The 15,693-nt window shown below is 30.3% G+C and overlaps 2 protein-coding genes across 5 annotated transcripts; one reads left to right on the top strand and one right to left on the bottom strand.

Moving 5' to 3' along the window:
- Positions 1-533: 533 nt before the first annotated feature.
- On the top strand, positions 534-3,830 carry LOC107365434 (uncharacterized). The gene is made up of 2 exons (XM_015932929.3): positions 534-981; positions 3,114-3,830. The coding sequence occupies exons 1-2, from the start codon at positions 810-812 to the stop codon at positions 3,488-3,490; spliced, it is 549 nt and encodes a 182-aa protein (XP_015788415.2). The 5' UTR covers positions 534-809; the 3' UTR covers positions 3,491-3,830.
- Positions 3,724-14,652, bottom strand: LOC107365408 (neprilysin-1). 4 transcript variants are annotated; one of them, XM_025161981.2, is made up of 14 exons: positions 14,511-14,652; positions 14,372-14,437; positions 13,320-13,481; positions 12,744-12,830; positions 12,486-12,688; positions 11,438-11,710; positions 10,814-10,947; positions 10,395-10,716; positions 10,133-10,320; positions 9,266-9,324; positions 8,888-9,025; positions 5,560-5,826; positions 5,294-5,394; positions 3,724-4,090 (listed from the first exon to the last, which is right to left on the bottom strand). In XM_025161981.2, exons 1-14 carry the CDS (start codon positions 14,602-14,604, stop codon positions 3,914-3,916), a joined length of 2,271 nt encoding a protein of 756 aa, XP_025017749.2. In that variant the 5' UTR covers positions 14,605-14,652; the 3' UTR covers positions 3,724-3,913. The 4 variants fall into 4 exon arrangements, with proteins under 4 accessions (XP_025017749.2, XP_015788391.2, XP_015788397.2 ...); XM_015932905.2 differs by having other exon boundaries at positions 8,888-9,007; XM_015932911.3 differs by having other exon boundaries at positions 8,888-8,995.
- Between the last annotated feature and the right edge of the window lie 1,041 nt (positions 14,653-15,693).

Below are 15,693 nucleotides of genomic sequence, written 5' to 3'. Positions count from 1 at the left end.
ATTTCAACTGTTTAATCGAAAATGATTACTTTAAATTGAATGGTTAATACAAAAATGGTTGTATCATTGCAACTGTTATTTATCATTTTACAACCTTTCACTTACCTTTGATGCAACCTATCGATCCATTGAGTTAAACATTCTGTTAACGCCTTGATGAGGTCAGTAATTTGAAGCATCTTCAAAGCCATTATGTATCAATAACATAATCATCATATTCAACATCAACTCATCCAAGTCCAATCTTGATATCTTTCATTGAACACCAATAAAACGACTAATAGTCTTTACAATTGTTAACCATTTTTACCTTTCATCTAACAGTATTTTCCCTTCTATTTTCTGGTTAAAATTCTGGTTCACTTGAATACCGGTTGAAATGTCTACTTAGCTTTTGTAGGCAACAAAAAATGAAGAGTTATTTTCAAGGAAAAACTTTCTTTCTCTTTTCCTCTCACTTTTCTCACTCAATTGACTCTTCTTCCTCTCTCTCTCATCATTATCATCTTGCCTCTTTCATCCTCATTCACATTCAGTATTCAGTTCAGAGTTACCTGTTATTACCGGGCTTTCTTGTTTTCATGTTGGCAATGTTAACTTGTTGAACCTTCTTGGGAACACTTTTTCCACTTTAACCTCAACTTGTATTATATTTTTTGATTGTTCAACATTGATTCAGATTCATCTATTTACTTTACCAGTTAACTGAATGCAACTTTTCCTGTTAACCTTTACTTGTGTCACACCATTGAACAACCTGTTTGGATTATGAGTTTGATTTATATCCATATGATTAGATTGATTCTTGGATGAATTTATACTTCTTTGCACCATGGATTATACTTGCCTTCATGATTGCCGTTGTTTTAACAACTCTTTTGGTTGTTCATTTCTTCATAACCCTTTGTTTCATTGAAGACAATCCAGATGATAAATGTGTTCCCAATGTTTCCAAATCTTCCAAAAGGAACCACAAAAATGGTAAGAAGAAAAGGAAAAGACGAAAATCAAAAATTCCTAATAGACTTATGCCAATCAACTCTAGTCGCTTTCACCTTTAAACATAACTCAGTTATTCTCAGTCTTCATGCTTCATCCAGTTTAAACATGATTAACTTATTACATCTTTCAATCAAACCCAATCCTTAACAGCATCAACCCAATAATCCTAACCATTAATCATTTAATCTTGAAAATTAAATCTAAGAATCAAACCAATTCCAATTGAAAAACCAAATCTTGCTGTTGAACCCAAATTTTTTGGTAAATCATTATTTTACCAGAAAACCAAATGAAATTAACATCTTAAGCTTACATATTTTAATTGCTGCAATGAACTAATGTTAAATTTTGAATTAATTGTCATCATTGTTATTAATAGTAATGAATGGACATTTGAAGACAATTCAATGAGGTCAACATTAAAAGCGTTTCCTTACATTTTGTTAACTTTATCATTATGAGCAACTTTAAATTGTTGATTATCTTGATGAAGATGCTAATAATTGTCATTATCAATTGTTTCTTATGACAAAAACAAAACAACAATAAACTGTCCTAAATATGTTAACAAAAAGTTGTCACAGCTAATTGAATGAGATGCTTTATGAGGACAATTTGATTGATTGTTACTTTTCAATGTGTTTTAATTAAATCAACTGTTAACTGTTTTATCTGGTTTTTTTGCTGCTTTTTCAATCAACTATCGAAGGTGATTTATTGTTTTATTATTTACACTGGATTACCTATTTAATAATGATAGGCTTGTTTTTGTAATTGTTTTTCACCTTCAATTGTAATGCAAAAAGATGATCAAATATCAAAATGATTTACAATTCAATTTAGCTCATCATTTAGGTTTCAATGTTAACCTTTTTCTCTTGTTTTATTGATTGTTAAACCAATGATTTATTAACTGAATCCTTGTTTATTACAATCCAAATGATTTGATACAATTTTCATCTCAACAGCAATCAATTTGAATGTCAAAGTGAAACAATCGTCTGACTCTTCAATTTTGTTATTAACATTGTTTGATTAGCTGTTGGCTAATTGAGTCTTCCCATTCAACTAATATATTTGATCAGTTGAAGAAATTTAATTGTCTCAACTCAACATTTAGTTTTAATAGCATTTTCTGGTTTTCTGGTTTTCTGGTTAGAGAAAGCTTTTAAGCTTTAATCAGACAACTGCTATGAATAGATTGGGCTAATTATTGGAGTAAATTTAATTTATTCATTTCGACTGTTGATTCCAGTGAGTTTAATGGTTTACTTATTATTATGTTTCCATTCAGTTGTCTTGTTAACAAAAGCAAACTCAAATTTTCAATGTTTATCTTCAAGTCTTGAAACCCGTTCTGAGGTCAGTTCAATATTTCCGTGAGAATTGAGTAAATAACTTTATCGTTGCCATCATAATAATCATTAGGAAAATGATGATTAAGTTAATTTACTTAATCTAATTTGATTCATTGTGATGAACAGAGGTTTTTTCTTACAAAATGAAAAGCCAAGCATCAATTGAAAAACTGCTTTTTCTGGAGCTTCTTTCAGCCTCATTATAATTAGAAGAAATGAAATTGTTCAAGTTGAGGAAGTAATTTAAATTACAATTTGAATAGATTCAATTGATAAGTTGAAAGCCTTGAAAAATTGTAACTCTTCTCTGATTGTTTCATCTAAATCATTTTTAGGTTTAATCAATTGTTGCCATATTTAGGTTATTTCTGGTGAATTAATCATCTCACCCATCTGGTAACATAGTAAATTTACATTGAAACGTCTGGTTAGTCTGTGATTAATAAATTTAATTGTAAATCTGGTTCAATGCAAGGTTATTGATGATAAACGATACCTTCAATTGTTTTGTAGTGATTAACTGACTGATATATCATTTAGTTTAATAATTTGGGTGGATTCAGGTTATTATTAACTAAAGCTTTTCTTATTTAGTCTCTTAACCACTTTAACCACTCCTGAAGCAATTAAGAAAATTTAATAACAATTGGAGTTAAACAAAAGTGTCTGAGTTCCTTGGCTATAATTGGAATTAAATTTGATGCTATTTTTTCGGAATTACATTCATTCTAATATTTTACCTTCTTCTTGCAGTTTCAGGTCAATATCATTATAAGTTGCCGTCCAGTTTGTGGCTTAAATGGCCTAAACGGAAAAGATCAACAGAGGAAATTGGATCTTACATAAGATCAAGTTCATATTGTGATTTAAGTGTTACTTCAGCTTCCTATCAACCCTATCCATGGATACAGCCTGAAATGTATCAGCAATCTGCCCATGGGTCTAATGAACACACGGTGGATGGATTGAGGAAACATTCAAGTTTTGATAGTTTAACGACAACCACAACTGATACAGATTTTTACCGAGACTGGAGGCATTCAATTGAATTTGGTGATTTCACTGAATATTTCAATAACAATGTTGATCCCAAGTACAAAGATAACAACCAAAATGTCATCTACATTTAAATTATTACCTTTATATTAATATATAAATATACATATAAATAATATATTTCTAAATTAATCAATTCTAACAATGTAACAACTAAATGATACTTCAGTTATGCTGTGTTCATCTTGGACCATTTCAAATGGAAGTGGCACGTTCATCACAATCCAAAGTGCAATGTTGATAAACTAACTTTGTAACAAGTAAATAAGTTATCCAATCAAATAAATCAAATAATTAGATGTTGGAATATATTTTGGAAAAGATTTAATCATTTTTCCTTCCTTTCTCTAAATTATTGTACAATAACAATTGAACTCTTTTTTTCCAAATAAACCATGAATTCAATGATAATCAAATCGTTGGGGATTCCACCATTCTTTTATTCCATATATTCATTCATTGATTATACAACATAACATTTGCTTTTCTGTTGGCATTCATCGCCAAAGAGTACATCGTTCATCAAAAGCCATTGGAGATGAAGATTGACACTGAAAAGCTCGAGCAAAATCTTGAGAATTTCTTAAAGGGCCAAGAACACGAATCTTTTCAGGACTGTGACGAGATTGACCACGAACTTGTTCATTCTCCGTTGTCTGGTTCGTACACCAAATCTATGGGAACAAAAAAAGCAACAATTAAAAGGATAATTCAAGTGAACAGATGAAATTTATTTATAAAGCTATTTCAAGGATTCAATTGCAACCAGTTTAGTTTACTTTGTTACCAACAGATGCTGCTAGCTATTTCGTTTCATTTCATTTGATGAAAACTTTTCAAGAGTTATGATTGCAATCAATTTAAGTCAACAAAATCAATTAAAACAGAAACAACATGTTTAGAATGATTAGAGATATAATCAATAATGAAAGTCGAACTATTGAAGGTGATTGCAGTTTGTTTAGCAAACGATTTCATCTCAAATTAATCAAGTTGAAGGGGAAATCAGTTCAGTAGTTGATGTGATAAAGTCATGAATTTACTGTGAATAGAATCAATGGAAATGTTGAAGCAATCATGAAGCTAGAGAAGGAAAAAATCAAATAAAACTAATCAAGGAATGAAAAACAAAAGACAAAACTAACAAACGAAAAGTGAAGGTAAAACTTTTGACCATTGACCAAGGATTTGATGAAATACTTTTGTCTGATCTACAATTGACAAGTTAACCTGCTTTACGGATGAAACATGAAAAGAGTCGCAAAAACTATTGTTTTGTTTCTATTTATTATATTATTCATTCTTATCTTCCCATTAAGTCCTTTAATCATCCATTCACTTCTTTTGGGAATAAACAAGTGAGTCTAACGAAGGTGAAAAATAGAGGAAAGTGGTGAAGGGTGATGAGGATGAAGATAAGAGTCAAAATGATTCTGGATTGGAGGTTGAAAGAAGATGGTAAAAGTTATCTTTCGACTTTGTTTTGGTCTTTGGTGAGAGGAAAAACATAATTATAAGATTATATGGACTTTCAATCGATGAAGAGTTAACAGGATGATGGCGAAACAATAACAGGGAACAAAACAAAAGAAGGCAAAAAATGACCAGTTAGTTGGTCATTTGGTTATTTACTTGTTAATTCCTGTAAATAAAAAAAGGCCATAACAATCATTTCTTGAGAAGATGTTAGAGGATGAAGGAAAGTAAAGGCATTATAACTAGAATCTAGTGAATATATTGTAACAAAAATAATAATCTCAACACTTTGAATTAACTTAAGAGAGAGAGAGGAAAATGTTCAGATGATAATCAAGATGATAATGATGATTATGGTGGAGGAAGGAAGAGAGTAAAGTAAATAAAGATTGATCAATTACCTGAGCAAAAGAAAGGAAAAATAACTGTTCAGGAGTGAATTTAATCAATTCTGGAGGCAAATAATGATTTGTGTCAGTTGAGTGTTTCAATTGATTGTAACCTGTTTCAAGAAAAAAGCAAATGAAAAAAATATTAGTTAATTGCAGACGAAATTTAGTTTCCCTTTAAATCAACAATCATTTCAACAATAGACTATCGAGATGTGGAACCAGAGAAGCATCAGAATATTTGAGATTCAGTCAACTTGTCATGTTTTTAGAGTCACCTTTAAGGATACTTTTGCTGGCAGAAAATAATGACTTTTTTGTCAATTTTTGTGAATCAAAGTTTGCTTTGAACGCTGAAAAGGCCAACTCCAATCCAACAGTATCAGCAATATTTTCACTCAATGTCATGATGCTATTTGCTCCATTTGTACTTCCAATTAACTGGGAATATTGATCGAGAAAACAACTGGATTTGGTCAGATAAGTTTGAAATGTACTGTTTGACCACCAATTCCGAAGGTTGCCATATTTATCGAATCGTTTACCTAAGAAAAATGAAAATATTGAGATTAATAAGAGTGAAATAAATGACAAAAATGGTAAAATTACATTAGATGTAAGTCTGGGAATTTTTGAATAATATTACTGAAGATGACGGAAAATTCATCTTCAAAACATAATTTGACATTTTTTGAGCAAATTTTTCATAATTATTGTAACAATTTATTCAAAATCAGCATTCATTTGGAAAACGAAAGTCTTATTTTCATGAATTTCTGTACCGCAAAAGGTTAAAATTTTCATATATTTATGGTTTCATGTTCAAACTCGAGTAATTTCATTGAAACCATTTTTCTATTATCGATTACCAATCAACAGCTATTCATCTGTCCAAGCATATTAAGCAGAAACTTGAAATTGACTAAAAAAAAGATACATTCAAAAGTTATTTATTAATAGCTATTCAATGGTTTACTTCATGCTGATAACATGAACAATTATGAACATATTATCAATAATACATTCTGTCAATTCTGTTTGAAAAGCTTTTCCGTTAACCAAAAATTTTGCTATTCAATGAGCTCATTAAGAGTTAATATATTCATCATGGTTTACGATTAATCATGTTTCCCTTTATTTAAGAAATGAATATGAAGATGGATTTTTTGAATAAAAGTGTGAAACAAATTATTGATACTCACAATGTTTCATTTCAAAGATAACATGGAGAAATGATGAATAATATTCAAAAAGTGATGGATTCGTCAAAATTGAAAGACAATGAATAGTTCAAAATTATTGCTATTTTCATCACAATTGTGATTTCCATTGATTTTTACTATTAAAAGATAATAAAAATTTTTACTAAATTAAGTTAGAAAATCATTTTCTTTGGATTCAGAAGCAAATTGCTTGAATCTTGCTAACAGCTTAACCAGTCAATATCAAAGTTTAAAAATGAATCAAGTTAATAATGGATACATTAATCCATCATTAATTTAATTGATTTTGATTTACAAAATATTAACATCATTAGGATGATTTGATTCGTGAAAAAGTATCCAAACATTGATCTTTTAGAGTACAATGAGTGAAAAAATGGAAGCCATTTGAGTTTCAATGGATATGCTTTTGTTTCAATTGTAATAGAGTTACAAATATGTACTTTGTAATGTATTTTGTAATGAATGGAGTAAAAATGGATAAATAAGGATGAAATGGATGATAAAGATGAAGGAAATAAGATAAAAAAAAGGAGAAACAAATTGGTTAAATTGAAGAGATGAATTGTTTAATACAAAAAGTAACAAATATCTTCTTCCTTTGATATCTAATGATGTTGTTGTGAAGATTTCCAGGTTATACCTTTCCTGGTTATCTGTCAGAAAATTTTCAAATCTCTGTTGTCTTCAGTTTTCTGAGTAAGCTTCAATCATACATCAAACCTTTTTTTTCTGCTTCCTGAGTAATATTAACACCAGACCATCATCATCTTCATTCCTTACACTCTGAATGCTGTCATTTCCAGGTAAGAAGAAAAGTAGAGAACTTCAATTTAAGGTTCAATACTTTTCCATTTTAACATTTGTATATTAAAAATAAAGAGCAAAAGAATCATGGAATCAGCTGAATGAAGAGAAAATTTATAAAATTTCATTTCATGCAATCGTTTTCTTCTTCTTTTTCCCTGTTAATACACTTTTCAATCTGGTAAAATTACAAGTTAATTTAACACATTGCTGTTTACCTCGAGGCAAGAAAAGGTGTAGTTTTGTAGGTTGAAGAGGGTCAACTCAAACTGTTTTTCATTGAGGTTCAACTTTTGTTCATTTAATAGAACCATTGTTAAATTATAGTTATCTCAACAATTGATTGTTACAAAATGCTGTAAATGATTACATCTTTTCGTGATAAAATTAAGTGAATTAATGAAAAAAGTGTTCAAAATATATTTCATATTGAGTTTCACAATTTATCCTTTTTCTCATAAAAAATCCTTTTTATGCCAAAATATTTTTATTACATTTCTTTTCACTTTCTTTTCCCTTCTTTTGCTATACAATTGTTGAACATTTTTTCCAGAACAGAAGCTCTACCTAAATGATAGCAATTTATTGTAATATCTAGCTGATATAGTAATTGTCAGTAGATTATTCAATAGTCCCTAAAACCCTTTGTTCACGGTCTCACTCGTCTCCTTGTTGACCATTATCGTTGGTTAAGTTTCTCTTGTAGCTTGAGTTGATTCAATTTTAGTCTGTGTCATCTCAATTCAACATGTTATCTCAATTTTTAACTTTTATTTTCACAATTCTTGTTTCTGTCCAGCTATCGTCGTGGACTGGTGAAAAGGAAGAACCATTGACAGAAGAAGCAATGGAAAGAATTTTGAGAATGAAGAACCAAATTGATCGCCAAAAGTGCTAATAGAACGGAATGATTTTGACCAAGAGCTCCTTATGAATTTTTAGGTTATAAAAATGAAAATCAGTCTACGAGTGTAGGTTCAGTTGAACCAACAATGACTGGTATAAATGTGCGCGAAATATCAACCAAGGCATTCGATGAACATTCAGAAGAGGAGTCTTCCAAGTCTCTTAACTCTGAAATGGAGATTAAATCGATACCAACAAGTTCTAACTCTTCGGACTATGCTTCTTCAATGTGAATCAAATACAGATTTAAAATCAACACCGAACATTTTCTGAAAGCGAAAGCCAATTCAACGAAACTTATTCCGCCAGAATTCCCTTATTTTTCTTATCAAAGATGTAAGTTCATCGATCGATGAGGAAAAGGAGCCCCCATCAACTGACCAACCAATTGAAAGAAAAGATAAAGAAATTTCATGTATCTCGCAGTGCCATCAATCACACAGTCAGCTATGATAATCATAACAGTAGTCGGAGACTTTTACTGATCTAAACCGATCTCCATTTATACAGGCAAACACCAAGATTAAAACAATTTTTCAACATCCAACGATACAATGATGAGCACAACTGAAATGGCTGGATCCATGTCTAACGGTACAACGCCATAAGTCAACTTTGGTTCATTTGTTAATTCGGGTTCAACTGGTAATCGATTAAAAGATTTACTCACCGTCACTGTCAAAGGCGTGGATAATCTCATGTCCAATTATCCAACCGATTCCACCATAGTTCAGGGCTGGAGGCAATCCATAAGTGTAAAGAGGATTTTGGAGTAAGGCTGCAGGAAAAGCTGACAGAGAGGTTGAAGCTTAAGCTTTAAATAATCATCGACAAAATAAAGTCTAATCAGGGATGAGATTAGATATTAAGAAATGTTATCTATTCATAGACAGCGTCAGAATCAGGATTAACCAGCGCCAAATTGAGATTACTTTTTTTCTTCTTCAATTTAGTCTAACTTTTTTTTCACAAAGTGATAAACTTCCCTCTTCTTTATGCAGTTGTATGATAACAGGTAAATTAGTGATTAATCAATTGAAAAACTCACAGAGAAGGTTACGGCGAAGATAATTGTAAGCATTTACATCGGTTGGTGACATTACATGCCTAAAGGAAACAGATAAAACAGAACTGATTAGAAGATTGAAATGAATTACAATTTGATAAAATTAATAGCAGTTGTTAGGACGTTGGGAAAGCTAAGCAAATATAATTTCAACCCTTTCATTGGATGCCATTGTTTTCAAATTCGTTAACTGTTACTGGGAAAATTTTTATAATGTTTATTGAAATGGTTTGTTCGGTTCATCAGCTGAGTTGAGAAAATTGATTCACATTTCTCAATTTGGGTTTAAACCGTGTTTTACCTTGTACTGACAATTAAATTGTCAAGTTAGTTTAGTTTAATCATTCAATTGAATGATTTGAAGATCATTTTTAAAACATCAATTTTGTTTATATTATGGGTAAAACAGATTGTACAAATTGATAGGAAAGAGGTTAAAGCTTTTGATGATAAATATATACCTAAATAGATAAACATTATCATTGAGAAACCATTAAAATGGTGTAAAACTTGAATTTTTTATTTCGCATTTTGCTATTGTTGAATGAAAATGGGTAAACTGATATAATAGACTGGGAAGGAAAATGGTCTTTTATATGGAAACCATTGGATAAAATTGGATTCAAGATTTAATGGTAACCCAAATGAGAAAAAAATTATCCTAGTTAAATCCTATTGGTGACAGAATAAAAGGAAACAAAAAGATTCAATCATTTTCCTAGACATCTCTGACTATTCAACACCATTATTGAACTGAGAATGAATAAAATGATTGATATCTATTAGAAGTAACAAACAAATGAAACAATGATCCATTGGTGATGTGTTTTAATTGACTTTTTAACTCACATTTGCTCTCGTCCAATCATCTGATTGAGTTCAGAAAACTCACGAAACGTTTTTGCTTTATCCATGAGTAAAATATCATCTAAAAGATCCTCTGAGCGCATATTTTCAATCTCAAAATAATAACGTTCCAGCTGTGAATTGTCTTTAATCCAATCTTGATAACCAACGATATCGATCATATGTGATAGCTAGAGGAATGAAAAAATCAGATAGATTAAAGATAATCACTAGATGAAAGATCAATTGTGAGTTAACTTTTTACCTTGTCAAGAGCTTCTAGTTTAGTTGAAGCATCAAGCCAATTGCTATCCTCCAATTGGAATCGTAACTGTCTTTTAGTTTCACCAATCAATTTCAACAAATCATCTCGAGCTTTCTCATTGAAATAATTATCAATATACAGACGTCCAATGATGAAAGGTAATCTACTTGAAATCATGTCGTAACAAAATTCCCATCTTTCGGGTTGCTGTTGAACACCAAGAAAAGTCCGATCAAATTGGAATCTTAAATCACGAATTTCTTCAGATGAATAAACTCCATAATGTTCAGCAACTCGCCAACCAAGATAATTGGCAATCACTCTAATAGATAAAAATGAAAAGATTGTAAATTTTGTTGAAATTGCATATGAATAATTGGTTAGCTTCTGAGTTGTGATTAAGAAATCGTTAAACTTGCCGTTTTGGTGTTTTCCTAATAACATCACCTAAATGAAGGTAATAATTGTGGTCATTGATATAGATGGTCATTTCAGATGACATAGGAATATTGTTTGCGGTGAAAATTTGTTTTATCAATGAAAACCATCTAATCTACGACAAAATAAGGCAAGAAATATTATAGACAAGTTAAATTGTTGACTATGATAAAGTGGTAAATCATTCAAAAAATATTGACATTAGCAGAATATAAAATTGCAGCTTTCAACATAAATTGATTAAGCACTAGTAAATTGCCATTTTAAAGTGGTTAACAGAACTAAATTGGGTCAATCTTCAAGAAATAGCTACAATGAAAAACATAATTGCAGTCAATTTATCTAACATTGGCTGTTGATAATCTGATGTAACTCAAGTTTACACTAGCAAAATAAATAAAATAGACAAGTTTTCAACAATAATTAGTCTTATGGGACAAATCAATGGTGAAAAGATCTGAGATTTGAGATCTTTATTCTGACATCATTAACAGTGTTAATTAATGTTTCATTTTTTATGAACACCTGATTGAATCCTTTTAAGATATAACTACCATAGCACTGTTAATTTAGCTCCACAAGATTCCTTAATACAAATATCAAACCTTGGGATAATGATTAGCCAATTGAGATACTTGGATAGATCGCTGAACTTTACTGTCCATATCAGTTGTGATCTCCATTAAACTAGCCTCAAAGGTCATTATACGATTTATCTCATTGGACCATTGTTTTTCATTGACACCTTCATCAGCCACCAATCGAGACAGTGACTCGATATACCAACGGTAGGGATTCAATTGACGTGATTGAAGTCTCATGTTGTTTGTGTAACTGGACAAGTATTTACGTTCAACACCAAATGAAGGAGAGTCCAGCTAGAAAGGTTGAGGGAAAGTAAGGAAAAGTTGAGGTTAGAATGAAAATAATCAATAATAAAACAATCAAGAAACCGATTGAAAATAAATATTCATTTTTTTTCTTAAATATTACAATCAAAATTATTTCTAAATATTTAGACAAGCTACATCATTTCAATTTTGATTTCCATGTCAATCAATTGATAATGCAGGTATTGAAAGAATCAGGATTGACAAGGAAAAGTGAAAACATTATTTACTCTGGGAGTGACACTGAGATTCATGATAAGCTATTAATGTGTCAATATTGGTTGGTTTTAAATATAACTTTTCTTCTGTTAAATTTTAAACTTGTGAGTGAAAATAAAAACAACTTATTCTTAAGAGATGCTTGAGGCAAGGAAAGGCTAACAAGGAGATGATGAGGATGTAAAGTGAAAAAGCTATTAACATGTTAGCTTGAAAATGTGAAGAGAAAATCTTTTATCAAAAAGAAATGCTTTATTTAAACATTTTTATGCAGCTTCTTTTTTACTGCATCTCACAGGTAAACTTACTTGTTAATATGTTTTTGCTTTTCTATGTAAATGTGATGATTTGATTGATTCAAAGTATACTGACAAATTGGCCCAAAATCATGAACAGAACACATGTAATGCAAACAAATTTCCTTTCTGCTTACAGGTTTTAAATCTTTTTCAACCTAAGATTATGTCAATGTTCTTGATCGAAACACAGACAAACAATGCCAATAATAACTAAATTGTTAGCATTGTTAAAGATTTTTACTCACCAGTAAATATGTTTGAAGTTTATCTCCTTGTCCTTCAGTGAATAAATAAATTCCAAATATCCAATTAAGGCCGTACATTGTACGTAACAAGATGGATGTATTTTCAGGTTCAAATCTATTAGAGTCCCATTTAGATTGAACCATTGGCCAACCTCCTATCCGTTTGATTAACCTTTTCAATGATTTGTAGCCAATGGTTGATTCTGTAATTAAGGTATAAACATGAGTTAGATGATCAAAAATATCAAAGCAACTAACCTTTATCCAAACATCTTTCATAAATGTTGATTGCAGTTGAATATGGAGTCCAAGTCAAATTTTTTTCATTTTTAGCTTCAAACAAGGCTAACAGTGAAACATTGAAAGACACAAAATAGCAAAAATATTAACTCAACATAGATGAGAAATTCAGAATTTTCACATAAAATAAGCTCATGAAACATTTGAATAAGATTTAAAAGATTCACAAATAAGTAAAAAGTAAAGTTAAAATGGCCGTTATATTTGTCTTTTAAGATTGATCTCTTACGCCATCAGCAATTTTTCTTTGTCTTTCTCTGTCTTTTCTTTTCTCTTTCGCTTTTTCTTTCTAATTTATGACCGGTTAAATTCAATTAGCAGAAGACAAAAGATAAAAGGATAAGACAAAAGATAAGCTTAAAGTCTACAATTTTGTAATTTTGCATAAATCGTTTGTAATGCGTTTTACTTTCAATGAAAACCAGAGTTTCAATTGTAATGTATTCCCTGATTTTCGTGTCTTAATTCTTTACTAATTAGTGATTGTTCCGTATTTGATTTGGAAATGAAGGTGAGTAAATGAAATTTACAAACCCTTTATCTGTCTTTTAACACGAATCTCCAATTTATCCAATGGAGACCATTTTAATCTATCTGTTGGCAATGGATTTGTCTTTAACCAATTTCCACAAGCAAATTGATAGAAATCTTGACAAGGATCGATTTTATCATCAATCGATTCCAATATCCGGTGAGCTTTTAAAATGAAACAAAAAGAGGAGAAAAAGATGAAAAAGGATGGAAAAAAAGAGATGAAAAAAAAGAAATATTAAAGGATTGAAGTGAAACTTGTTCTTCTACTTTCCAAAAAAGCAACTTTTTTCGTTATTGTGCTTCTGTTTGTTTTCATTTAACCAATTTGACGACAAACTTGGGACAAATTAAAACTCCTTCTCATCCTTTTCATCCTTCTACATCCCTTGACTTGCCTCCTCATCATCATCGTCTTCATTTTCATCTGGAGTAAAATTGTGTGAAGATGATGAGACAAGATGAAAAAAAACTCAGGATGAAACTTGAGAGACTTTATATTCTCATGAGTTTCACCTAATTTAACCTTCTATTATCGTCAATGTAAAGGTTATTAAGAAGTTTTTACCTCTTCGATCTTAAACCTTTTTCACCCTTCCTTATTATTAGTAGTATTAGTGTTATTATTTTTTCATTGAAATAATTTCTCTTTTCAGGGAGAAGAAAAATGAGATAAAACTTACAGAATCTGTTTAAATTCTCACAATTGAACATCATGAACTGTTTTTATCTGTCATTTTATTTCAACCTTTTAACAAGTGATTCTTTCAGTTAATTTCCCGCAGGGAATCAAGTAGCTATCGAACAGAAGAGGCAGAAAAAAATTGTATTAACCATTTTGTTTTCTTGAGTAAATTAAATATTAAAATACCTGTAAGATATACCTTATTTGTTTTTAATATATTTTTTACATGATTCAATGGGGAAAACACTTAAAATTAACTTTGTTGTTTCCTCGACTATGAATATTAAATTATGAATGTTAATCAAAGTACAAATTATATTAATAATTCAATCTCATTACAGTTAACTCTTGGTGCGGTTGGTAAACTTACCTTCAGATACACAAAGTGGAGATCGGCAGACATTGTCTTTGGTTGTATTACTAATTGTTGATTCACCTTTATGTTAACAATAAAACAAGGAGAATGGTTTAAGTTTAATTCAGCTGGTTGATGGACACAGTTAGCAAACCTTTGGATTTAGATGATTGAGCGAAAAAAAATGTTACAAACGGGGAAACTGCGAGCAAACTAAGGATAACGTAAGATGTTGTTGCAACAGGCATTTAGAGTTAAACAAGACACTGGACTAAATTAAATAAAATCAATAAATTACTAATTAAATAAAATAAATTAAATATTGAGATGAAACTAAAATTAAATTAAATAAACACATTGGTATAAGGAGGGTCAACTAATGTGAAAACAATCAAAAGATCGTCTGTTAATGTATAAATAAATCGGGCTTGGCTCCAATCAACTCAATATTGGATTAATGTACAGAATCGGGGGAAACAATTGGTTGAACAATTTGAATTGTTGAGGCTATTTTGGGTTCAAATTGTGTTGATTTGATCTGGTAACAGCATTTATGGTTAAATGATACAATTGTACGCCACACTACCGTCCGTTTGACAATTTCACAGAGAAAGTGATGATGGTGAAGCCAAGAAGAGAGCAATTGAATAGTTTAGTTGAATTGATTGGGTTTGGATTGCTTTCAATTGTTCAATAGTCTTGACTTATGATTGGTAAATGTTAGATTAACTTGTAATCTGTGATAAAACGTTGTTTTCAAGTGGTTTTAAGATGTCGTCGAGTGGATAACATTTACGAGTGATGAACCTGATAATCTTAATGACATCAATTTTGTCATCATCTTTGATCAAATTGGACATTCTTCATAATTTTCTCATAACAACCATCAGACAGTCAGTTATCAAAGCCTAACTATTTACATTGGTTGATTCACAGTTTGTCAGTAACTTTTGTAAGGTTTACGATACAATTGACTTGACCAATGAAATCGTATTAGATTGAATGAGAATTGACAGTCCTCCTTGTGATTCCAATTGTTTCCATTTTTCCACCCATTATTAGAATCAAGATGATGATGATGATTAAAGACAAGTGATCAAGGTAAATAAATAATGATGTACAAAACACCAAAACAACAGCTAACCACAAAAATAACCTGGTAAAGAAAAAGTAATATTTTGTAGTTTTCCATTCTCAAAGATTTGTTTTGTTAGTAAAAATGGAATCGATTTTATGATGTATATATACTCACACAATACAAAATAATATAAATTCACATGAAAAGAAGATTGAATGATGATATTGAAAAGAAACCTTGATGGTGATAGTGAATCTTT

Source organism: Tetranychus urticae, chromosome 1 (assembly GCF_039701765.1).
Source record: "Tetranychus urticae isolate SD_2017Ah chromosome 1, NJAU_TeUrti_SD_1.0, whole genome shotgun sequence".
Lineage (NCBI taxonomy): Eukaryota > Metazoa > Arthropoda > Arachnida > Trombidiformes > Tetranychidae > Tetranychus > Tetranychus urticae.
The sequence above is the reverse complement of the archived record's forward strand: the minus strand, read 5'-3'. Positions and strand labels throughout refer to the sequence as shown.

Coding starts and splice junctions, on each gene's coding strand:
- LOC107365434 (XM_015932929.3), top strand. CDS start 810: ATGAATTTATACTTCTTTGCACCATGGATTATACTTGCCTTCATGATT. Junction 982..3,113: donor CAAAAGGAACCACAAAAATG/GTAAGAAGAAAA, acceptor TTCTTCTTGCAG/TTTCAGGTCAATATCATTAT.
- LOC107365408 (XM_025161981.2), bottom strand. CDS start 14,604: ATGCCTGTTGCAACAACATCTTACGTTATCCTTAGTTTGCTCGCAGTT. Junction 12,689..12,743: donor TGAAAGATGTTTGGATAAAG/GTTAGTTGCTTT, acceptor CCTTAATTACAG/AATCAACCATTGGCTACAAA. Junction 10,717..10,813: donor ATTAGGAAAACACCAAAACG/GCAAGTTTAACG, acceptor TTTATCTATTAG/AGTGATTGCCAATTATCTTG.